At 43.8% G+C, this 25,018-nt stretch overlaps 1 protein-coding gene across 1 annotated transcript in view; it reads left to right on the top strand.

Annotated features, from left to right (window-relative positions):
* Window positions 1-8,343: 8,343 nt before the first annotated feature.
* The window catches only part of ZYG11A (zyg-11 family member A, cell cycle regulator), a gene marked incomplete at both ends in the record, with an annotated part of 37,906 nt that continues 21,231 nt past the window's right edge, over window positions 8,344-25,018 (top strand). Inside the window, 4 exons of the mRNA XM_081087144.1 lie at window positions 8,344-8,433; window positions 11,109-11,274; window positions 17,569-18,317; window positions 22,679-22,819. Of these exons, the coding sequence (XP_080943270.1) occupies window positions 8,344-8,433; window positions 11,109-11,274; window positions 17,569-18,317; window positions 22,679-22,819 (1,146 nt within the window). The remainder of the gene's footprint in view (window positions 8,434-11,108; window positions 11,275-17,568; window positions 18,318-22,678; window positions 22,820-25,018) is intronic.

Here is a 25,018-nt window from a genome sequence, read left to right as displayed (position 1 = left end):
CCTCATGGGGTGAGGGTCCCTGCTGGGGGGCTTAGCTATCCTGAAAACGGTCCTTAGCCCCTCACCCAGACTGGCCAGGCACCCCAGCAGGACCCCCCCCCCCAACCATGAAGGGGCTGTGGCCAACCTGCAAACAGCCATCAGCCCCTCACCCAGGCTGGCCAGGCACCCCAGCGGGGATCCCCATGCTGAAGGGGCTTTGGCTAGCCTGTAAACAGCCATCAGCCTCTTACCCAGGCTGGCCAGGCACCTCAGGGGGGACCCCCATTCTGAAGGGGCTATGGCCAACCTGCAAGCAGCCATCAGCCCCTCCACCCTATATAATAAAAGGGTAATATGCAAATTGACCCTAACAGCAAAACGACTGGGAATGACTGGTCACTATGACACACACTGACCACCACGGGGCAGATGCTCAATGCAGGAGCTGCCCCCTGGTGATCAGTGCGCTCTCACAGGGGGAGCTCTGCTCAGCCACAAGCCAGGCTGATGGCTGCCAGTACAGCAGTGGTGGTGGGAGCCTCTCCCGCCTCCTCAGCAGTGCAAAGGATGTCCAACTGCAGCTTAGGCCTACTCCCTGCTGGCAAGTGGACATCCCCTGAGGGCTCCCGGGCTGCCAGAGGGATGTCTGACTGCCAGCTTAGGCCCAATCTCCCAGGGAGCGGGCCTCAGCCAGCAGTTGGTTATCCCCCAAGGGGTTTCAGACTCGGAGAAGGCACAGGCCGTGCTGAGGGACTCCCCCAAGTGCACAAATTTTTGTGCACCTGGCCTCTAGAGTATATATATATATATATATATATATATATATATATATACATATATATACATTAATATACATATATATTTTTAAATTGATTTCAGAGAGAGGAAGGGAGAGGGAGAGAGAGATAGAAACACAATGATGAGAGAATCATTGCTTGGCTGCCTTCTGCACACCCCATATTGGGGATTGAGTAACCTGGGCATATGTCCTGACTGAGACTTGAACCAAGACCTCCTGGTTCATAGGTTGAAGCACAACCACTGAGCCACTCCAGCTGAATGACCTTTGGCTAATATTTAAACCAACAACTTTTTGAGCTATGTTGTTTATAGCCAACACTTCAAAAATTAAAAGCCTTCTTCCATTCTTTCCCCTACCTCACCCTTTTTTACTGTTTTTATTAGGTAGATAGACCCTTGGCTAATTTTTTCTTTCCTTCTGATTACCCTGCTATCTCCAATTCCTCATTCTTTTTTATTTTTTTTATTTTTTTTTTAAATTAGACTTTTTTTTTTAAAATATATTTTATTGATTTTTTACAGAGAGGAAGGGAGAGAGATAGAGAGTTAGAAACATCAATGGGAGAGAAACATTGATCAGCCGCCTCCTGCACATCTCCCGCTGGGGATGTGCCTGCAACCCAGGTACATGCCCTTGACTGGAATCGAACCTGGGACCCCTCAGTCTGCAGGCCGACGCTCTATCCACTGAGCCAAACCGGTTCCGGCGTCATTCTTTTTTAAAAAATATATTTTATTGATTTTTTTTTACAGAGAGGAAGGAAGAGGGATAGTTAGAAACATCAATGAGAGAGAAACATCCACGAGCTGCCTCCTGCACACCCCCACACTGGGGATGTGTCTGCAACCAAGGTACATGCCCCTGACCAGAATCAAACCTGGGACCTTTCAGTCCGTAGGTCCACGCTCTATCTACTGAGCCAAACCGGTCAGAGCCAATTCCTCATTCTTAATCTGCATCATAACAGTCTATGAAATGGTCTGACTAGCTGCACAAATCCTAAAATTGAGGGGAAGAGATGAAAGACAGGAATCATGAACACTCACATTAGTCATTTTTGTATCGTATAATTTGATTCTAATGCAGTCTCAAAAGTCAGCCTTTACACAAGCTCCAACCTATGAAAAGAGTAAGTCATGCCCTAACTCAGTGGTTCTCAACCTGTGGGTCGCGACCCCTTTGGCAGCTGATTGATTTTTCTCTCTGATCGATGTTTCCAACTCTCTATCCTTCTCCCTTCCTCTCTGTAAAAAAAAATCAATAAAATATATTTTTTAAAAAAGAGTAAAGCATAGAACGGGGGTACCCACACTAGCTCTTGATTTCCAGAAATCAGCCTTTGGAGCACATTTGGGGAAATGGCACCAGTGACTAGATGATGCAGATGAATGGCTTCCTCCCATGCATTGAATAGGACAGCTGTTTAAAATTATCTTGCAATGACTCAGTCAAGGACCATCTCTAATGATGTCTTTTAGAATGGAATGTGAATATAAGAGCTAAGAACAAAAATACTTTAGCTTTCCTCTCATTTTACACTAATACACATAAAAGGAACCATTTTCACAGAGATCAAATTGACAATTTCCAGATGGGAAGGGATTTGGGAAAATGGGTGAAAAAGGTGAAGGGATTAAGAAGTACGAATTGCCAGTTATAAAAGTAGTCATGGGGATCTAAGTATCTATATATCTAGATATCTAGACATAGATCTAGATCTAGATCTAGATCTAGATCTAGATCTAGATCTAGATATATAGAAGGCTAATATGCAAAGTGTCCCCTTGTGAGTTCGACTGGGAGACCCGGAGTTTGATCGCTCGCTATGATGTGCACTGACCACCAGGGAGCGGTGCAGAACATGGCGGGTGACCAGTGGTGGCAGCATGGCGCTGAGGGAACAAGGGAAGGAGGCAGGGAGACGGGGAGGCGGGGAATCTGATCGGCCCTGATCACTGGCCAGGCCTACAGACCCTACCTGTGCATGAATTTCGTGCACTAGGCCTCTAGTAATTATAATAACAATGTATGATGTGGGATGGGATACTAAACTTATGGGGGTGATCACTTGGTAAGTTATATAAATGTGTAATAATAGTTGTATACCTAAAGTTAATACAATATTATATGTCAACTGTAATTACAAAAAATTTTTAAATTTTTAAAGAAGGAACCATTTCAGCCCAGCAGGCATGGCTCAATGGTTGAGCATTGATCTAAGAACCAGAAGGTCATGGTTCGATTCCAGGTCAGGGTATTTGTCTGGGTTACAGGCTGGATCCCTTGTGTGGGGTGTGTAGGAGGTAGCCCATTGATGTTTCTTTCCCATCATTGATGTTTCCATCTATCCTCCTTTCCTCTTTGAAATAAATAAAAAAATATTTTTTAAAAAGGAACCATTTCAATTACATATTTAGGATGTGATTGTCCTATTCAAATATGGAGATTGAGTTACCAAACACTTTTTAAAAAATATATTTCTTGATTGGTTTCAGAGAGGAAGGGAGGAGAAAGAGATAGAAAGATCAATGATGAGAGAGAATCATTGATCAGCTGCCTCCTGCATGCCCCCTACTGGGGATTGAGCCTGCAACCCAGGCATGTGCCCTTGGCCGGAATCGAACCTGGGACCCTTCAGTCCGCAGGCTGATGCTTTATCCACTAAGCCAAGCTGGCTAGGGCACCAAACGCATTTACTACCTAATTCTTGATCTTATCAATTCAAAACTGCAAGTATGAATAATTAACCAAGTATTATGTTCAATCTAACCCTCCGACACCTTATGAGGGAAGATTATTATCTCCTATTATACAGATAAGGGGAAGCCTAATGTCAAATGACTTGCATCAATTCACGCAGCTAGAAAATAGAGGAACTTGTAGATTAAACCTAGACAGTTTAACACCAGAATTCCTACTCTTTGTAGAATATTTGCTGCTTTGTACAATTTCAGTAGTGATGTATCTGTATGTGAAGACAAAAGTATAATCAAAAGCCCTCTAAAACTGGTTCATGAAATAAATCACATTATTGTTTGTGGATTTAAAGAGTCTTCCCCTTTCAAGACTTATGGGAACATAGCTGTAGTTTAGGAGTTGTTAAAGAACAAAATTCAACTGAGTAAATTTGAAAGTCTAAGTAATTTGTGAATGGGGCAGTGTTTCATCTAGCAATTAGCAATTTGAAGGGCACTCCAAGAGAGTTGTATAAAATGTAAAGTTCTTATAGGGAGAAGAATGATACAAGGAAGCTATTAACAAAAGATAAGAAAGGATTATATTTAGACCAGGATGTCTTCTTTTGAGTTTTTATCATGCAGATGATCTCTTCTTTGTATTGGTGGTGGGCCCACGTGACAGATACCTCTGCTGGTAACCAGAAAATTCCAGACTGGTTGATTAAGAAACAGCAATTAGATCTGGTATTAAACCTACACTTAGTATCGAGGGTTTTAGCACAAGTGCACATGGGCCTCTGGTTTTGTCTTTAATGGGGTCAATCAATTAGCACTATGAGCCAAGAACTATTGCAAGGGGTCTGTCATTTCAAGTACCCACTAGTTATTAAATAGATTCCAATGGTTGACTAGGAGTTCCAATGTAGCCAGAAAGTATATCAAGGCATTTAAAATGATCACTGTAGCTCCTATGCCGAGAATAGATATTAATGGAGAAAGGGTAGAAGCAGGGGAACCAGATGGAAGAATACTGTGAAAATCCAAGTGGGTAATGATGGGAGCTTGGACCAGGATAGCCATGGTGGAAGAGGTAAGGCGTAGACAGTCTCTGAATACATTTGTAAGATAGAGCCAACAAGCCCTGCCTGGGTTGCTCAGTCTTGGTAGAGTGTTGCCTGGGTAGAGTGTTGCCCCCAATACACCAAGTTTGCAGGTTTGATCCCTGATCAGGGCACATACAAGAAGCAACCAACAAATGCATAAATAAGTGGAACAACAAAATGATATATATTTTTTCTCTCTCGCCCTTCTTCTCTCTCTCTAAAACCAATCAATAAATTTAACAAAAATGATGATAGAGCCAACAAGATTTCCTAAAAGATAGGATATGGGATATAAGAATAATAGAGGAGTTAAAAATGATTTCCAAGTTTTTGTTATAAGCAACTGAAATGAAGGAGTTGCCATATACTGAATTGGGAAAGACTGGTAGGAAAAGCAGGTTGAGGGGAGACTATCAGGAATCTACTTTTGGATTCATTAAGACCATTTAGATAACCAGGTGGGCATGTTGAGTAGACAGCTGTATATATGAGTCTAAAGTTTAAAAGTGAGTTATCAGCTACACATATAAAATAGGGATATGCAAGCACATAGATTGCTTTTAAAATTATGCAACTAGATACAAGCCCCACAGGTAGAAGAGAATGGATAGAGAAGAGATATACAAGTACCGAATCCTGGTTACTCAAAGATTTAGAAGTCCAGGTGATGAGGCAGCAAGAGGATGAGAAGGAGCAGCTGATGAGGTAGGAGAGAAAGAAAGAACAAAGAGGAAGGGATAGGAGTAGGAGGTGAAGAGGTGTCCTGGATGCTAAATGAAGAAAGAATTTTAAGGAAGAAGTGATTGGGACAAATGCTGCTAAGCAGTCAAATAAGATGAAGAATGAGAACTGACCAGTGAATTTAGCAACTTGGAAGCTGTTGACAAGAATGGTTTAGTGCAGCGGTTCTCAACCTGTGGGTCGAGACCCCTTTGACGGTCGAACGACCCTTTCACAGGGGTCGCCTAAGACCATCCTGCATATCAGATATTTACATTACGATTCATAACAGTAGCAACATTACAGTTATGAAGTAGCAACAAAAATAATGTTATGGTTGGGTCACAACATGAGGAACTGTATTTAAAGGCCCAGAAGGTTGAGAACCACTGGTTTAGTGGAATGGCAGGGGTGAAAGAAATTGGTAGGAGGAAAATGGGAGACAGCAAGTAGAGACCATACTTTGGAGAAGATTTGCTACAACAGGTGGAAGAGACATGGGGGTAGGACCTGAATAGAGAAATTAGATTTAAAAAAATCTTTTGTTCTTTAATTATGGAAAAAATATCAGCTTGTTTATATGCTGGTAGCAATAACCCAAAAAGAGGGAAAAGATGATAATACAGGGGGAAAAGGACGTTGCTGGGTGATATCTTTAAATAAACAGGAGGAGGTGTGGTTAGTTCACAAGTCCAGGGGTTGGTTTTAGAAAAGAGTATAAATTCTTCATAGTAATGGGAGAGGATGCAAGACAAAGAGCCTATACTGGTGGGTAGATGTGATAGCGGGAGGTTGGGGTGTTCTTTTTTTTTGGCTTTCTTCCTCTCTCTCTCTCAAAAATTTGCATGTCTTCTTCCAATTTTTATACATGTTCCACCAAAGCAAACACAATAGCTTCTTCTTTCACTTAAAAAAAAGCCAATATATATGTGCCGTCAAAGCAAGCACAATAGCTTTTCTTTTTTTCAGTGAAAGAAGCTGAGAGTTTGGTGGCAGAGAGAGGAGATATTGGAAGTTTGAAGACAGAGGAGAAGTTATTAAATAGTCGGGTTTTTTAAAAAAAGAATATTGCCCTAGCTGGTTTGGCTCAGTGCATAGAGTGTCGGACTGCGGACCGAAGGGTCCCAGGTTCGATTCTGGTCAAGGGCACATGCCCGGGTTGTGGGCTCGATCCCCATTGGGGGTGTGCAGGAGGCAGCCAATCAATGATTCTCTCTCATCATTGATGTTTCTATCTTTCCCTCTCCCTTCCTCTCTGAAATCAATACATTAAAAAAAAAAAGAATATAGATTTGGACTGGAATTAGAAAACTCGATTTTGACGTCTAGATTTTTCACTCATCAAGTGGGTAACATTTAATTTGTTTGAACCTCTCAGGTGTTCAGTTTCTCTACGGGTAAAATGACGATACCTACTGCTCAGAATTTTGTTTTGTTTGAAGATTAAATAAAAGAATAAGTGTGAAGAAAGGCATTTGGCAAAGTTATTAGTACTTGAAAGATAATTTTAACATTTGAATCCACTAATCAAGGACTTGCTTTGTAAGCATTGTCATGAATTTTACACACATTCTTTTTTTAATTTTTTTAAATATATATATTTTATTGATTTTTTACAGAGAGGACGGGAGAGAGATAGAGAGTTAGAAACATCGATGAGAGAGAAACATCGATCATCTGCCTCCTGCACATCTCCTACTGGGGATGTGCTGGCAACCCCCGGAACCCAGGTACATGCCCTTGACCGGAATCGAACCTGGGACCCTTCAGTCCGCAGGCAGACGCTCTATCCGCTGAGCCAAACCGGTTTCGGCTTTACACACATTCTTATTTAATCCTCACATTGACCCCCGGAGGCACTCTGACCCTGTTTTACTGTTGGGAAGTTGAGCTTCTGAGGTATTAAGAATCTTTTCCCAGGTTCAGAGTTAGGAGAAGGTGGAGCGGCATTCCAATCAAGAATTTAAATCCAGGGCGCAGACTCTTTAAGAACTACCCCCTCCAAGACATGTTTTCCTTTTTATTCCCTAAAGTGTAATTTACTGCCCTCTTGGAGTAGGTTATAAGGGTCTTCTTGGTACATGTTAGGGAACAAGAAAGCTGAATAGTTCATTTAAAATTTTAGTTCATTTAATATTTTCAAGGGCACATGCCTACTAAATAGTTCATTTAATATTTTCATTGATGTCAGAGAGGAAGAGAGAGAGATAAACCTCAATGATGAGAGAGAATCATGGATCCGCCGCCTCCTGCACGCCCCGCCCTGGGGATGGAGCCCACAGCCCAGGCACATGCCCTTGACCACAACAGAACCACCACCTCCTGGTTCATGGGTCCAGCTCAGCTGCTGACCACGCCCGCCGGCCGGGGTAGTTCATTTTGGAAAACTTAGGACGTCGGAAGTGGTTTAACATTCGATCCCTCCAATGTCAGCAGTTCGAACAGAGAGGACTGCTAGAAGAGAGGTGCTGTCGCCAGATTTTTAGGAGAAAGGTCTTTAAAAAACATATTTTTCAAGTGTTAAATAGAATTACATATTCCATTTCCCAACTCCATCAGGGGGTCCGCGGCTCGCACGCCTCTGCGGGAAGACAGCCAGTGGCACCAGTCCCGAGGGGTGGGGAGGGTTGGTCTCCCGGGGCTGAGTAGGGAGCGGGGGTTGGGGGCGGCCGTGAAGTAGGTCTCCCGGGGCTGAGTAGGGAGCGGGGGTTTGGGGGCGGCCGTGAAGTAGGTCTCGGGGCGAAGGGGTGGCGGAGGGAGGGGGGGTTGCGGCACGGCTGGGCCCTGACCGGGTGGAGCAGTGGTCGGGGGGCGGGGTGGGGAGGGCCTCGCGGGGAGGGGGGCGGGCCTGCGGCGGGCGCGGGGGAGGCAGTGCGGCCGCGTGCGCGTGCGCGTCGCTGCGCCGGGCGTTTCAAAAGCTTTGCTGCCGGGGCCGCGGCGAGAGCGCTGCGCGCGACGCTGTTCTGCAGCCTCCGGAGCGGTCGGCTCCGGCTCTTGCGGGATTCGGGCCCCAGCTCGACGCCCGCTCTCTCTTCACGCCCCGCCGGCGGGGGTTGCCATGGTCCACTTCTTGCACCCGGACCTCTCGCCCCGGACCATCGCCCGCCCGGACGCGCAGAGGGATACCCCGGGCCACTACGTGGTGCAGGTGAGCGCGCACAGGGACCTCGGCGGGACTCGGCGCTGGTGCGGGGAGAGCGCGGCGAGCCGTCCGGGGCCGTGCGCAGGCACTGGGTGGTTCGTTGGGCCGACTCGGCGGTAAAGGCCGAAGGGGCCGAGCGCCTGCCGGACGCCCGCCGTCGCTGGGGGCGCGCACGGGTGAGGGGTGGTCGATCCGCCGCGTCCCGGCGTCGGGCGGAGCGCGGCGACCTTGCGCAGCGGAGGAGTTGCCGCGAGAGCCCGCCCCGCCCCCGCGTGCCCTTGGCGGGTCCCCTCCTCTGGCCTCGGACTCGCCTTTGCGGTGGCGGCTGTTTGACCGGGTGTTGAAGGCCAGACGTGATGCTGGGCGCAGCGCTGGGCCTGGGTGCTTGTTGGAGCCATGAACCCAAATGCCCCCAACCTCGACGGTTTCCCCGCGTGCGCCCTGGAAGCCGTACCCCCGGAGGCTGTGACCCCGCGGTCCCTACTCTCCGAGTCCTGACTATCCTGAGCCCGGCTGGGGAACTGGAAACCCAAAGACTGGAATTCCTTCACTTCCACGTGTTTTGTAAACATGGATGGAGTGCCGAAACCGGTTTGGCTCAGTGGATAGAGCGTCGGCTTTCGGACTGAAAGGTCCCAGGTTCGATTCCGGTCAAGGGCATGTACCTGGGTTGTTTCTCTCTCATCGATGTTTCTAACTCTCTATCTCTCTCCCGTCCTCTCTGTAAAAAATCAATTAAAAAAAAAAAAGAAACACCAAAAAAACATGGATGGAGTGCCTTTTACACTCAACTCTGAGCAAACTGCAAACCCAGATTATTGGGCGCCTGCTGGTGCGTTCAGTCGTTTCGCATTTCTAAAGTAAATCCGATTGTGCTTTCTTTGGGGGCGGGGATGTGGGGGGGTAAGCATTGTAGTCTCCATGTTACTGGTGGGTGGGGGAATTGAGAATCCTGAAAGTTGATTCGCCTTTGAACTTGAACTTGATATCAGGTTCTATCAGACTCCGCATTCCACAACAGACAGCCCAGGGACCACCCTCTGAGAACTCAAAGTCCAGCGTAGGCGCAACCCAAAATTGGTACAGAAAGAAGGAAATATATTTTTAAAAAGATGTTTTTGTTGATTTCAGAGAGGAAGGGAAAGGGAGATAGAAACATCAATGATGAGAGAGAATCATTGATCGGCTGCCTCCTGCACGCCCCCTACTGGGCATCGGGCTGGCAACCCAGGTATGTGCCCTTGACCAGAATAGAATTTAGGACCTTTCAGTCTGCAGGCTGGTGCACTACCCACTGAGACAAACCAGTTAGGGCCTGAAGAAAATATTTTGATTGATGTTGTACTTTACTAGTACTTAACTAGCGCCTTGTTGGAGGGCTTTTGTGCCCTGCAAAGATCCTGTACTCCTGTAGTACTCTTTTGGACTTACTTTTAAACGCTGGTACATAATTTCTAAGTTTGTTTTGTAGCTGAGAAACTGGGTTTTTAAGTAAGTACTGGCACAGTGTCACAAGCACATTTCCTATTTAACTAATTTTTAAATTTACACAATGCATGAATACATTTTCACCTGTGATATATATATTTCTCCATTTATTTATGACACCTTTCATTTTATTTAACAATGTTTTGTAGTTTTGGTGTAAAGGTCTTTTCATTACATATTTTATTAATTCTACCTCTGCTTTTGATACTACTGTAAATATTTTTTAAAGTTTATAAAACTTTAGCCCTGACCAGTATGGCTCAGTTGGTTGAGCATCATCCCATGCACTACAGGTGCAATTTCCTGTCAGGGCACATGCCCAGGTTGTGCCCTGAGGTTGTGGGATCCTCAGTAGGGGGCCTGCAGGAGGCAGCTGATGTTTCTCTCTCATCAATGTTTCTATCTCTCTCCCTTCCTTTCTCTCTAATATCAATAAAACAAACCTTAAAAGTTTTACAAACTTTTTATATTGATCTTATATCCTACAAACTTGCTAAAGTCACTTTTTCTAGTTGTGTTTTTGTAAGATTTCTTAAGATTTTCTTAAAATTGTGTCATCCATAAGTAAAGATAGCTTTACTTATTCCCTTTCAGTCTGTGCTTTTTATATCCTTTTTTATATCCATTTTCTAGGTCCTTTTGTAGAATGTTAGAGAAGTGGTGAGGGTAGACATCTTTGTATTGTTCTAGATCTTTTCACCTTTAAGCATGATACTTAGTGTAGGTTTTTCCATAGATGCTCTTTGTCAAAGAAGTTTTCTTCTATTTTTAGTTTGCTGAGTTTTTTTTAAAAATTGACTTTAGAGAGAGAGGGGAAAGGTGAGAGAGAGAAAGAAACATAAATTTGTTATTTCACTTATTTATGCCTTCATTGGTTAATTCTTGTATATGTGCCCTGATGGGGATTGAACCCACAACCTTGGGATATTGGGACAATGCTCTAACCAATGAAGCAACTGGCCAGAGTGAGGTAACTTATTTTTCAAGATATAACAGAAGCTACAACAGATGACATCTTCTATTCAGCTAACAGTTGGAATAAGATAGTTTCATTACTTATAAATTATTATTAGAGTAAGGAGAGTGTACTTTTAGATCTACTCATCAAGTAGTTTGATGTATGGCAGACCACTTTTATGTTGAGTTTTTGTATGTGTATTCTAACAAAATTTGTTTGGGGGTTTGTTTGCTAGGAGGAGGCATCTCCCTACTCTTTGGTCGACATCTGCCTGAATGTCCTGATTACTAACCTGGAGAAATTGTGTTCTGAAAGATCCGATGGAACACTATGCCTTCCTGAGCATTGGCATCTTCCTCAGCAATTAGCTGATCGGTTCCTTGGAGTGATGACTTGGCAAGGTAATGATAAGGTCCCTTGGTCATGTATTATAACACTCTTTACAAGTTGGAAAACACTTTCACATGCAGTTCCTATTTTGTTCCACCATAATCTGGTGGGAAATAGAGAAATTATTCCCATTTTATTTGTGTGGAGGCTGAGTCTGAGTATCTCTGGGATCCCTTGGTGGAAATTGTCTTGCTTTTCTAGGCTTGCCTCCTACTATTGGCTTAGCTGAGTGAAGGTAGCAGAGAACTCACTGAGCTCTCTGCTCTGTAGCTGCTGAAATGCAGTTGCTGTAGTCTTGTCTCATTCTTTGGATTATGAGCATGAGCCTTTAAATAATTTCCCTTTGCCTCCTGTTACAGTGAGGTGTTCAAAGGGCTATGTTTAATTTGCCATGTTATGATTTTTCCTTAATGAAAAAAAATTTTAGTGAATTATTTAAATGTAATTCATGTACCATATAATTCACCCATTTAAAGTTTACAATTCAAGAACCAAGATGGCGGCGTAGGGAGTAGACCTGTGCGTGCTGCCTCCCACAACATCATTGAAACTACCAACTATAAGACAAACAACCACCATTCAGAACCATGGGGAAGTTGGCCCAGTGGAAGTTCTACAACTGGAAGGAGAGAAAGAAGCGCAGTGAGACTGAGTAGGAGCTACAGAGACGCCAAAAACAGGTACACAGTCACGCTCCAGGCGGGCTGCAACTGGATGCGAGGTTTTTTTTCAATCAGATTGCTCGGGGCGGGTCTCTGGGGCCCTAGACCCCATGGGGAGAGGCGACACAGCCTTGCAGTGGTCAGAAAGCGAGGGAGGCTCTGGCACGCAGCTGCTCACCAGCACTGGGGGACGTGAAGTCCGGGTGTCCCGAAGAGGCGAGGAGCCACGGAGACGCCACCATTGCTATTTGCTCCGCCCTGGCGACTCCCTGAGACCCTGCCCTATGCAATTTACATCCCCATCCAAGCTGTGCCAGAGGCACCAGAGAAAACGCCTGTGCTTTTACAAACTCTCGAATCCACTGAGCTGGTTTGGGCGGGATCATGAGGCACGAGACCCTACTGGGAGAGGTGGCACGGCCTTGCAGCGGTTGGAAAGCAAGGGAGGCTCTGGCGCGCAGCTGCTTGCCGGCACTGGGGGATGCGAAGTCCTGGTGTCCTGGAGAGGCGAGGAGCCGCGGAGATGCCGCCATTGCTATTTGCCCTCAATTTACATCCCCATCCAAGCTGTGCCAGGTGCACAAAAAGACCCACCTGCGCTTTTGCAGCCTAACCCAACAAATTGCAGACTTACCCATGGGAGACACACTTAAGAAGCAGACCCAGGAGAGACCTGTGCGTGCTGCCTCCCACAACAACATCGAAACTACCAACTACAGGACAAACAGCTATCATACGGAACCATGGGAAAGCTGGCCCAGTGGAAGCTCTATAACTGGAAGGAAAGAAAGAAGAGCATTGAGACTGAGTAGGATGTGCAGAGACACCAAGTACAGAGTCCAACCCAACAAACTGCAGATTTCAACTCCTCGCATAGAAAGAAGAGCATTGAGACTGAGTAGGATGTGTAGAGGCACCAAGTACAGAGCCCAACCCAGCAGGCTGCAGATTTCGGCTCCTCGCATCCGGGAGGGACGCACTCGGGGGGTGGAGTCGGGTTCGGGGCAGGCCAGGGCCGGGCCGGCTGGGCCGGCGATGTGGAACTGTTGTACCAGCAGGCGCACAAGCACGCCCACCGGTTCCAGTCTCAGTTGGGACGCTGGGGGACGGCAGACAGGCAGTCTGTGCACTTGGTGGAGAGCGAAGTCCGAGCAGGCGTGCCGGATGTTCAGCCACCAGGAACGCCTGGAGATTTTGCCTAGTGGGGAGCCGCCCGGCAGGGGACAGAGTGCCAAACTTTGTGCAGCCCCGGTGAGGCTGGGACGGCCCCGGTGAGGTCAGGATGCCCCCGGAAAGGTCGAGATGGCCCTGGTGAGGTCGAGACGGCCCCGACCGGGACGGCCTCGGTGAGGTTGGGACGGCCCCGGTGAGGTTGGGACGGCCCCAGTGAGGTTGGGACGGCCCTGGTGAGGTCGGGACAGCCCCAGTAAGGTTGGGACGGCCCCGGTGAGGCCGAAACGGCCAGGGTGAGGTCAGATTGGCTCCTGGTGCGGTCGAGACGGCTCCGGTGAGGTCAGGATGGCCCCGGTGAGGTCGGGATGGCCCCAGTGAGGTTGGGACGGCCCCAGTGAAGCCGAAAGGGCCCCGGTGAGGTTGAGACAGCCCGGTGTGGTCGGGACGGCCCTGGCGAGGTACGGCACTGGCAAGGTTGGGGCGGCCCCGGTGAGGTCAAGACAGCCCTGGTGAGGACAAGCGGCCCTGGTGAGGTTGAAACGGACAGTGGGTACCAGTGTAGGCTGATGAACAGGGTGGATGCAGAGGTGGAGCGGCATTGAACGGACTGTCGGACTGCGGCGGGAGGCCTGGGGAGGGTTTGTGGGGGAGGGGGGGTGGGGGGTGGGGGGGGTGGCGCTGGGAGATCGACCGAAGGACTTGTATGCATGCATGTAGGAGTGACCAATGGACACGGCACACTGGGGGGTGGGGGAGGCTGGGGGAGTGTCGGGGGGTGGGAAGAAGGAGACATATGTAGTGCTCTTTGTGGTGCTTCAAGAAATAAAAATTATTTGGGGGAAAAAAAGATTAAGCTGGGTTTTGTGTATGAATAAATAGAATGTGGACCTTAAAAAAAAAAGTTTACAATTCAGTGATTTTCTTCAGTGTATTCACAGATTTGTGCAGCCTTCATTACAATTTTAGAACCTTGTCATTACTTCCAAAACCTTTCATAAACCCATTCCCCCCAACCCTAAACCACCACTAATCTACTTTCTACCTGCATGGATTTGCCTGTTCTGTACATTTAATATAAATGGAATCATGCAATAGGTGGCTTTTTGCATCTGGCTTCTTTCACTGAGCTTAATATTGTCAAGGTTCATCAATGTTGTAGCATTGGTCATTACTTCATTCATTTTTATGGCTGCATAATACATGCATACCTTGGAGATATTGCCGGTTCTGTTCCAGACCATCACCATGAAGTGGATATCTCAATAAAGTGAGTCACACCAATATTTTGGTTTCCCAGTGCATACTAAAGTTATGTTTACACTATAATGTAGTATATTAAGTGTGCAATAGTATAATATCTAAAGAAAAACAATTATACACCTTAATTAAAAATACTTTAATGCTAATAAATGCTATCATCTTTGCTTGTGGAGGGTCTTGCCTCCATGTTGATGGTTGCTGACTGATCAGGTTGGTGTTTGCTAAGGGTTGGGTCGCTGTGGCAGTTTCTGAAAGTAAAGCAATAGTGAAGTTTGTTGCATTGGTTGACTCTTCCTTTCAAGAACAGTTTCTGTATAGCATGTGATTTTGTTTGGTAGTATTTTACCCAAAATAGAACTTCTTTCAAAATTGGAGTCAGTCCTGACACTGCTTATCAACTAAGTTTACATAATATTCTCAGTCCTTTGTTTTTATTTCGATATTCTTCATAGCTTCTTCATCAGAAGTAGATTCCATGTCGAGAAAACCACTTTCTTTGCTCATCCATAAGAAGCAACTGGTCATCCATTAAAGTTATATCATGAGATTGCAGCAGTTCAGTCACACCTTCAGGCACCACTTCTAATTCTAGGCGTCTTGCTCTTTTCACCTCATCAGTGGTTCCTTCCTCCTGGAGCCAAGTCTGTCTTATTCATCATTCTTTGCATCTAGCATAGGGCTTTGCTACAGTGAGCACTCTATTTGTTGAATAAATGTTTGAATAAAAGTACTAAGTTGCTCCTCAAAGCTTAAAGTGTAGAGGCTTCCTTCCTCCTATCTTGGTAGCATAGCCCAACTCAAACTGGGAACCTGGGAACCTGCTTGCCACAACCTTTTGCAAACCTTTTGCAGTGAGGACTCAGGATCTGGAGAAGGGGCTGTGCATAAACGGATACATTAGACAAGAAATATAAATTTAGAAGGCATGGGGGGAGCCAGGCGGAGACCTTACTCTCTAGCAGAGAGGTTCCCTGAATCTCGGGACCCATAGCTTTTTATGTACTAGAATACACATTTGCCCTTTAGCAAAGCAAACACGCATATAGAAGGTAAGGTTTGGTTAACAGTAAAAGATTATCAGATTAGGGGGTTGCCTTGAGCCACCATTGTCTCAATTAATGTATAGCTTTTAGCCCTTCCTAAAACCCAAGGTCATCAGCCTTCTGTGTTCCCTGCTGCACTTGCATGATAGTGTAGCCAGTGGTCGGAAAACTGCGGCTCGAGAGCCACTTGCGGCTCTTTGACTCCTTGAGTGTGGCTCTTTCACAAAACACCACGTGCAGGCGCACGTACAGTGCGATTGAAACTTCGTGGCCCATGCGCAGAAGTCGGTTTTCGGCCTGGGGGAGTCTGTTTGGAAGAAGTGCTGTTGGTATTTGGCTCTGTTGACTAAGGAGTTTGCCGACCACTGGAGACAATGGGTAGCTTCCAGCACCAGTTTACCTACCCTTTTCCTCAGTCCTTTCTCCCAGTCCATTCAGGCACCATGTTCTGTCTAGTTTAATTTTTCATCTCTCATGATTAAAATTATTAATAATCTCTTGTTCATCTCACTCTCATCAAACACCATCCTAATTCCTTTACACTGTCACATAATTGGTCTTTCTAAAAATAGAATTATGACCATTTTTCTGTTTAAAATGTTTGAGTTGTTCCTAAAATCTGAGTATTTTAGCTTTGAGGATCGGCCCCATCTACCTTTCACCTTCTCTTGACTCCCAATTCCAGCGATGCCATTCCTTGGACACTGTGTTCCAGGAGTGCTGGTTTCCTTTCCGGTCATTCCAAATAATCTGCTGTTCTGTGCCTCCATGTCTTCTTTGACGTGTTTTTCCAGCTTTCACCTTACCCCTGACAAAGTGATTTAGTCTTCAAACTTTACCCAAAGATAAGCCCTGACCAGGTAGCTTATCCTGATATGCAAGGTAACGGGTTCAGTTCCTGGTCAGAGTACATACAAGCATCAGCCAATGAATGTATAAATTGATGTTTCTCTCTCTCTCCCTCCCTTCCTCTAAAATCAATTAAAAAATTTACCCAAAGTGAATATCATCTTGGTATAAATATTTGGTATGAATCACTATAACATATATACACCATTATAATAATTTATGTACTTTTTGTGCATTCCTTGACGGAATTCCTTATAACAGATTCCTAATTACCTTGTGTGTCCATTATTTAACATGGGATCTCACACATAGAAGATGCTTAGTAAATCTTTTGTAAATGAAATGTAGTACAACCCACTTATTTTATAGATGAGGAAAATGAGGCCCTGAGAAGTGACTTGTTAAAGGCTATCCACTAATTTGGTTAAAAATAATTATTAATAATGTTATTTGCATAGTATATATTTTATACTTGCTATTTTATTTTGTTCTTTTTTTCTGTGAACAAGGTTGTTATGATAAAACTGGGCTCTGGAGTCCAACTGGCTTTGATTCTTGAATCTTCCACCTATTTGGGCCTTGAACAAGTTGTTTAAATTCTTTAAGCTTCAGTTTGCTCAGCTATAAGATGGTAATACTAATAGTTTTTATAATATCATTGCAAAGAGTAAACTATATAATCTGAGAAAAGGGTTTATTTTATTTTATTTATTTATTTTTAAATATATTTTATTGATTTTTTTTACAGAGAGGAAGGGAGAGGGATAGAGAGTTAGAAACATCCATGAGAGAGAAACATCCACCAGCTGCCTCCTGCACACCCCCTACTGGGGATGTTCCTGCAACCAAGGTACATGCCCTTTCCTGGAATCGAACTTCGGACTCTTCAGTCCACAGGCGGATGCTCTAGCCACTAAGCTAAACTGGTCAGGGCAGAAAAGGGTTTAGAACAATGTTTGGCCCAGAGTAGTCATTATTGTTGTGATTAGCATCTGTCATAGTTCATTGACCATAATGCCTCCTGGAAAAGGCATGAGATTTAGTTATTTAATTTATTTATTTAAATATATTTTATTGATTTTTTTACAGAGAGGAAGGGAGAGGGATAGAAAGTCAGAAACATCGATGAGAGAGAAACGTCAATCAGCTGCCTCCTGCACACCCCCTACTAGGGATTTGCCCGAAACCAAGGTACATGCCTTTGACTGGATTCGAACCTGGGACCCTTCAGTCTGCAGGCCGACGCCCTATCCACCGAGCCAAACCAATCAGGGCGAGATTTAGTTATTATTACAAAATGGTTCTGGTTCTTTTGCAGGCAAGCTGACTGATAGAACAGCGAGCATTTTCCGAGGCAACCAAATGAAACTGAGGCTGGTCAATATTAAAAAGGCTAAAATCTCTACAGCTGCATTCATAAAAGCTTTCTGCCATCACAAACTCATTGAACTGGATGCTACTGCGGCGGACCCTGACCTCCCAATATCAGACATCCTGCATGGACTCTGCAGCAATAACTGGCTCCAGCAAAACCTCCAGTGTCTGGTATTGGACTCAACAAGCATCCGTCAAGATTCAAAACTACTGTTTGGTCAGCTCACTGGTCTTCGAGTTTTAAGTGTTTTCAATGTTTGTTTTCATAATGAAGACCTAGCTAATGTTTCTCAGTTACCAGAACTGGAAAGCTTGGATATCTCCAATACTCTGGTCACTGATATCTCTGCACTCCTTACCTGTAAGGATCGACTCAAATCTCTCAAAATGCACTACATGAAATGTCTAACCATGACCAGACCACAAATTCTCGCAGTCATTAAAGAACTTAAATGTCTGTTTCACCTTGATATTTCTAATCACAGGCAGCTCCAATCAGATCTAGCTTTTCATTTGCTGCAGCAGAAGGATATTCTACCTAATATCGTGTCACTGGATATTTCGGGGGGCAGTTGCATCACCGACGGAGCTGTGGAACTGTTTGTACGGCAGCGGCCTGCGATGCAGTTTGTGGGACTATTGGCTACAGATGCTGGTTATTCCAACTTCTTTACTACACAGCAAGGCTTGAGGGTTTGTTCTTATCTGAAATAAGTTTGTTTCACTTGTTCAGAACATTATTAAACTTTTGTTGTATATGTGAATCTAATTTTAAACAATACATAGTTCTGGCCTCCATGTATGGTAGTCTAGCTTCTTGGGGATGAGTGCAGTCATTTTTGCATCACCTCTTATCTGCCAGATGTCGTGTGGTGCACATTGTTTCCTACTTTAATTCTCCCATTTTACAGTTGAGGGGATGGAAGCTCAGGGAGGTTAATCTACTTAGCCACAATCATAGAACTAACTATTAAATGGTATAGCTAGAGCCCTAGCCGGCTTGTTTGATAGAGTGTTGGCCCGAAGACTCAAGGGTCCTGGGTTTGATTCCGGTCAAAGGCATGTACCTCGGTTGCAGGCTCAATCCCTGGCCCTGGTCTGGGCATGTTTGATGTGTCTTTCTCACATTGATGTTTCTCTTTCTGTCTCTCCCCCGCCCTTCCACTGTCTCTAAAAAATCAATGGAAAAACATCCTCGGGTGAGGATTAACAAAAAAATAAAATAAAATAAAAGGTATAGCTAGGACTTATGTGAAAGTCTTTGTGACTCTAAAAACTTGTGTTCTTCACTTCTATTAACAGCTAAATATAATTACCAGGTGATTAACATGGTTAACACCATTTTTGGTTAAGTATGACATGAAGCAATATTAAAAGAGTCTTAAAAATTTTGAATGTTGTTGGAATAAGTTTATACCCTCTCCTGGTGCTATTTAAAAAATATTGTTCCACTTATTTATACAATCATTGGTGAATTCTTCTTTTTTATAAAGGTAATTTTTAAAAATCCTCACCCTAGGGCATGCTTTAGTTTTAGTTTTATTGATGAGAGAGAGAGACAGAGAGACATCGATGTGAGAGAAACATCAATCGGTTGCCTCCCGTAAGCACCCACACTGGGACCCAACCTGAAACCTGAAACCTTGGCATATCTGGACGATTCTCTAACCAACTGAGCTACCTGGTCAGGGCCTCATGGTGCTATTTTTATTTTTTTAAAATATATTTTTATTGATTTTTTTCAGAGAGGAAGGGAAAGGGATAGAGAGCTAGAAACATCGATGAGAGAAGCATTCAATCAGCTCCCTCCTGCACTACTCCCACTGGGGATCGAGCCCACAGCCCAGGCATGTGCCCTTGGCCAGAATTGAACCCAGGGCCCTTCAGTCTGAAGGCTGACACTCTATCCACTGAGCCAAACTGGTTAGGGCAGTGCTAGTTTTAAAGCAGCATATATTTAAATATTTATGTTCTAGAATATTTTTAAAAAGTGATTCTCTTCCTCAATTGTACATTTTTTTAAAAATATATTTTATTGATTTTTTACAGAGAGGAAGGGAGAGAGATAGAGAGTTAGAAACATTGATGGGAGAGAAACATCGATCAGCTGCCTCCTGCACATCTCCCACTGGGGATGTGCCCGCAGCCCAGGCACATACCCTCGACCGGAATCGAACCTGGGACCCCTCAGTCCACAGGCCGACGCTCCATCCACTGAGCCAAACCGGTTTCAGCCTCAATTGTACATTTTAATAACTTTGGGAGCTTTAAAATATACTGATACTTTTGTTCTGTCCCCTAGAGATGTAATATGTTTGGGATTTGGCCTAGGCATCAAGATTTTAAAAAGCTGCCAGTAATTCTAATGTGCAGCTAAGGTTCAGAACCACGCCTTAAAAAGAATCCTTCCTTTATGGTTATACCTTACGTAATTCGTCTAGGACGAGAGAGTAAAGTAATTTGCAGTCATTGGTTGTATTTTAAAGTCCTTTTAATTTTCTGGCATCTCTAATGAAGGTGGAAGTCATCAGTTACATCATTAGGCTTGCAACAGAGAGATAATTTGAACTCTTAGATTAAATACGTACAGTAGAGAATTGTTTATCTGGAATGTATAGGTATGCCTGTTTAGCATTTAATATCACAGTGATCAAAAGACCACAGTTGTGCCCTAACTGGTTTGGCTCAGTGGATAGAGCGACGGCCTGCGGACTGAAGGGTCCCAGGTTCGATTCCGGTCAAGGGCATGTACCTTGGTTGCGGGCACATCCCGGTAGGGAGTGTGCAGGAAGCAGCTGATGGATGTTTCTAACTCTCTATCACTCTCCCTTCCTCTCTATAAAAAATCAATAAAATATATTAAAAAAAAAAGACCACAGTTGTAAAAATAGATTTTAGTGCATAAACTCTTGGGATATGCAATACTATGGGATAAATACTGAAGTATTCTATAGAGAGATAATGCATGTAGTTAAGATACTAACCATCAAAGCAGGAAATGGGAAATAAGTTTTGTTTCAGTAAACTTATCTGGTATACATGTAAATGTAGTTTATTTTGAAAATGTTGAATTATGCATTTTATACAGTGTTGGATATTAGGGGATAGAGAGTAGAGACCACAATCTCTTTCCATTACTAAGGAATTATAAAGAGCATAATTCAGCCTTATGCAGAGTGGAAGGTATGGTAAGTTTAAAAGGTGTGTTTTTTTTAAAAATATATATACATATTTATTTTATTTTAATATATTGTTAATTGATTTCAGAGAGGAAGGGAGAGGGAGAAAGACTGAAACATTAATGATGAGAGAGAATCACTGATCAGCTGCCTCCTGCACTTCCCGCACTGGGGATCAAATCTGCAACCTGGGACCCTTCAGTCTACAGGCTAACGCTCTATCCCAGGGGTGGGCAAACTTTTTGACTCGAGGGCCACAGTGGGTTCTTAAACTGGACCGGAGGGCCGGAACAAAAGCATGGATGGAGTGTTAGTGTGAACTAATATAAATTCAAAGTAAACATCATTACATAAAAGGGTACGGTCTTTTTTTTTTTTTTAGTTCATTTCAAATGGGCCGGATCTGGCCCGCGGGCCGTAGTTTGCTCATGGCTGCTCTAGCCACTAAGCCAAACCACCTAAGGCATTAAATATATATTTATTAATGTCAGAGAGGAAGGGAGAGGGAGAGAGAGAGAAACATCAGTGATGAGAGAGAATCACTGATTGGCTGTCTCCTGCACCCGCCACACCCCCACTGGGGATCAAGCCCGCAACCTGGGCATGTGCCCTTGACTGGAATCGAACTCGGGACCCTTCAGTCCGCAGGCCGACACTCTATCCACTGAGCCAAATCAGCTAGGGCTAAAAGGTGTGTTTCAGAAAATCTTTTATTTACTAGAAATGCATGTCTTTTAAGTTAGATGCAAAATATAATAAGTATTCTTGTTTGGGTTGATAAAAAATTTGCTTACATTAAAATAGATAAAAAATTAAATGTTAGTGAAAACCTTCAAACAGGAACAAGTATGTTAATTCTTGTACCCAAAATTAGAATGGTAAACATATACTTAGTTCTTTTAAAATGGGTGAATAAGAGACAGATTTCCAGTTATAAAATAAATAAGTCACAGGGATGTAATGTACAGCATAGAGAATCCTATATAACAGGGGTCCTCAAACTTTTTAAACAGGGGGCCAGTTCACTGTCCTTCAGACCACTGGAGGGCCAGACTATAGTTTAAAAAAAAACTATGAACAAATTCCTATGCACACTGCACATATCTTATTTTGAAGTAAAAAAATGAAAAGGGAACAAATACAGTATTTGTATTTGCATGTGGCCCGCGGGCTATAGTTTGAGGACCCCTGCTATATAATAAAAGGGTAATATGCAAATCGACCTAACAGTAGAATGACTGGTTGCTATGACCCTCACTGACGACCAGGGGAAGATGCTCAATGCAGGAGCTGCCCCCCCGGTGGTCAGTGCGCCAGAAGCCGGGCTCACTGCAGGTGAGAGCAGCAGTGGTGGCAGGAGCCTCTCCTGCCTCTGCAGCAGCGCAAAGGACATCTCCCCAGGGCTCCTGTATTGCAAGAGGGTGCAGGCTGGGCTGAGAGCTGACCACCCCCCCACCCCAACCTAACCCCCGTCCAGTGCACTAATTTCATGCACCGGGCCTCTAGTATCTCTGTAATTTAATCTGGAAGAGTTTCTTAGTCCTTACTGTCCTTTTGACATTGATGTTTTTGAAGAATACAGACAAGCTTTGTTTTGTTAGCATTTTTTAAAATTTTAGATATATATTTTTATTGATTGGTTAAGTTCAGAGAGAAAGAGTGAAACATTGATTTGTTCCACTTTTGTATGCATTCACTGGCTGTTTCTTTTATATGTCCTGACTGGGGATCGAACCCACAACCGTGGCATATCAGGATGACACTAACCAACTGAGCTACCTGGCTGGGCCAATAGTTGGCATTGTTGAAGAATGTTCCTCATTTTGGCTTTAATGTTTCAAACACTTGAGGCCCCGTAACATCTTTGTTTTTTAGGTTGCTGGAGGAGCCAATGTGATTCAGATTTCAGAAGCATTGAGCCAGTACAGGGATAGGTCATGTTTTATGAAGGAAGCCCTCTACAGACTTTTTGCAGAGACGTTTTCAATGCAGACAACCATGCCTGCTGTTTTAAAAGTAAGTACATCCCAGAAAGGTAGTTTTTGTTTGTTTGTTTGAAAAGTAGAGCCATGATTTGTCTGTCTGTGTATCTATCTATCTATCTATCTATCTACTGACTTTTTTAGAGAGGAAGGGAGAGAGAAGCATCAATCTGTTGCCTCGTGTACATGCCTCGACGAGGATCGAATTCCACCACCTTTTGGTATACGGATGACACTCAAACCAACTGAACCACACATGTAATTTTTATTATTACTACTTACTCGATTCTTACTTGATTCAATTAAAGTTGTTCACTACACACATTGAATACAGTAACTTACATGCCTCATTCTATAGTGAATCAAAATGCCCTTATAGGGAGAGGAAAATAGGTTTAACTGCCAGGTTTGCTCTCATTTTGAGTATTGGAATCAATTTGAATTACTCAGTTTTTTGAACTTAGTCTGAGAAAGGCATATAGGACTATTGCACTATTTTGCCTAAAACAGGACTCATTTATCTAGAAACATGAATTCACTTTTCCCTAAATGTTGTGTTTTATTTTTCATTCATTTACTCTTTAAGAATCTAACATCTGGTTTTCTGAAAACAGTAACAATATCTCCAGTAAGAACAGGACAAAATAACAATAATTGAAGGTGGCCAAAACTCCCATTTAAAGTATTTGTTGAATGAAGTAAAATTACCAATATTGATAGGGCCAGACCTTGCTTTGGTTTATGGAAGTGTGAATTTATTTTAAATGTAATTGGAAGTATTAAGTGGTTTGGGAAAGAAAACTGATTATTTAAAATTAAGTGACATATGAAAATAAAGAGTCTTAAAGTCACCTTGTCTTTATTATTTGCAATTCTTTGCAGTTCCTTAAAACTATGCCTATTTTGTACCATGGGAGATTAGGTTTAAGTCATACCTTATAAACAACACTATATAAAGGAAAGACTCTGGACCTTTATTTCCCATCTGTAATGAGATTGAATTGGATGTTCTGAAAGTCCTTTTCTATCTAAGAATCTGTGATTTTTGAAAACCCTGTTTCTTTTGGTTTCTACATACTTAAATTGCAGATGATGATAACCCAATGAAATCCTGAGAGCAGTTTAGCAATATAGAAAAAGTCATTTTCCATAGTGAAAGTAAGTCCATCCTTAGGCTCCATGAGTTCACGCAGCTGTCAAAGTGAGGGGCTCTGGTCTCTTAAAATCATGGTTCATGTGAGTATTAGCAGACCTATTGCTAAGGAGATGAATCTCCCTATTCAAAAAAAAAGAAAGATTTTAGAGGAAAGGAGAGAGAGAGAAAGAAAAAGAACGAGAGAAACATCAATGTGAGAGAAACTTGGATCGGTTGCCTCCCATTCGTGCCCTGACTGGGGATTGAACCAACAAGCTGGGTATGTGGCCAACCGGGATTGTACCCACCATCCTTTGGTGCGTGGGATATCGGCCAGGCCAGGGCTGGTTATCCATATTTGATCGACAAAACAAATCACATTGTCCCTGAATGTTAGAGTAGGTATGGTCTAAGTGTGGTACAACACTTTCATTTTACATTTGGTTTCTAGGTCTTTCATAGTCTGTCTTCTAGTTGGCATTTTACCACTTTTCAAATTCTTTCAAATTCAAATTTCTTCCTCTGTGGGTAGAATCCATCTCTTAGTCCACCTTGTGTTTTTCCCTGTCACATTTCCCTTCCCCAGGAATTTCTTTTCCATTCCACCCCTACCTGCATCTGCTTCTGTCCATATCCTATCTGAGACCTTTGCCTAAAGATGCTTTTGGAATTAAGCTCTTTGATACCATACCAGAAGTAATTGCTCCTTCCATAACTACCCAAGGCAGCACTGCACTTTATTTATACTTCTTTTTATATTGCTTTTCTTGGGGGCCGGGGGGGGGGGTCATGTTTTGATATCTTTCACAATGTTACTTGTTTCCATATCTTCTCTCACAAGGCTTTATGCTAAGGATTAGGGTATAAGTGTTTATGTCTCCTGGAGTGCTTATCGCAATGCCTAAACTGGAGTGAGGCTAACCAAGTGATTATGAAATCACAGATGAGGAAATGGTGGTCCAGAGAAGGGAAATGACTTGCCCAAAGCCACACAGCTAGTTAGTTAGTGACTGCATTTGGACTGGGACTAGAACAGCGGTTCTCAACCTGTGGGTCGCGACCCCTTTGGCGGTCGAACGACCCTTTCACAGGGGTCGC

This window comes from Myotis nattereri (assembly GCF_964212035.1).
Source record: "Myotis nattereri genome assembly, chromosome: 3".
In the NCBI taxonomy this organism is placed as follows: domain Eukaryota; kingdom Metazoa; phylum Chordata; class Mammalia; order Chiroptera; family Vespertilionidae; genus Myotis; species Myotis nattereri.
This window is presented reverse-complemented; position numbering and strand designations above follow the sequence as displayed.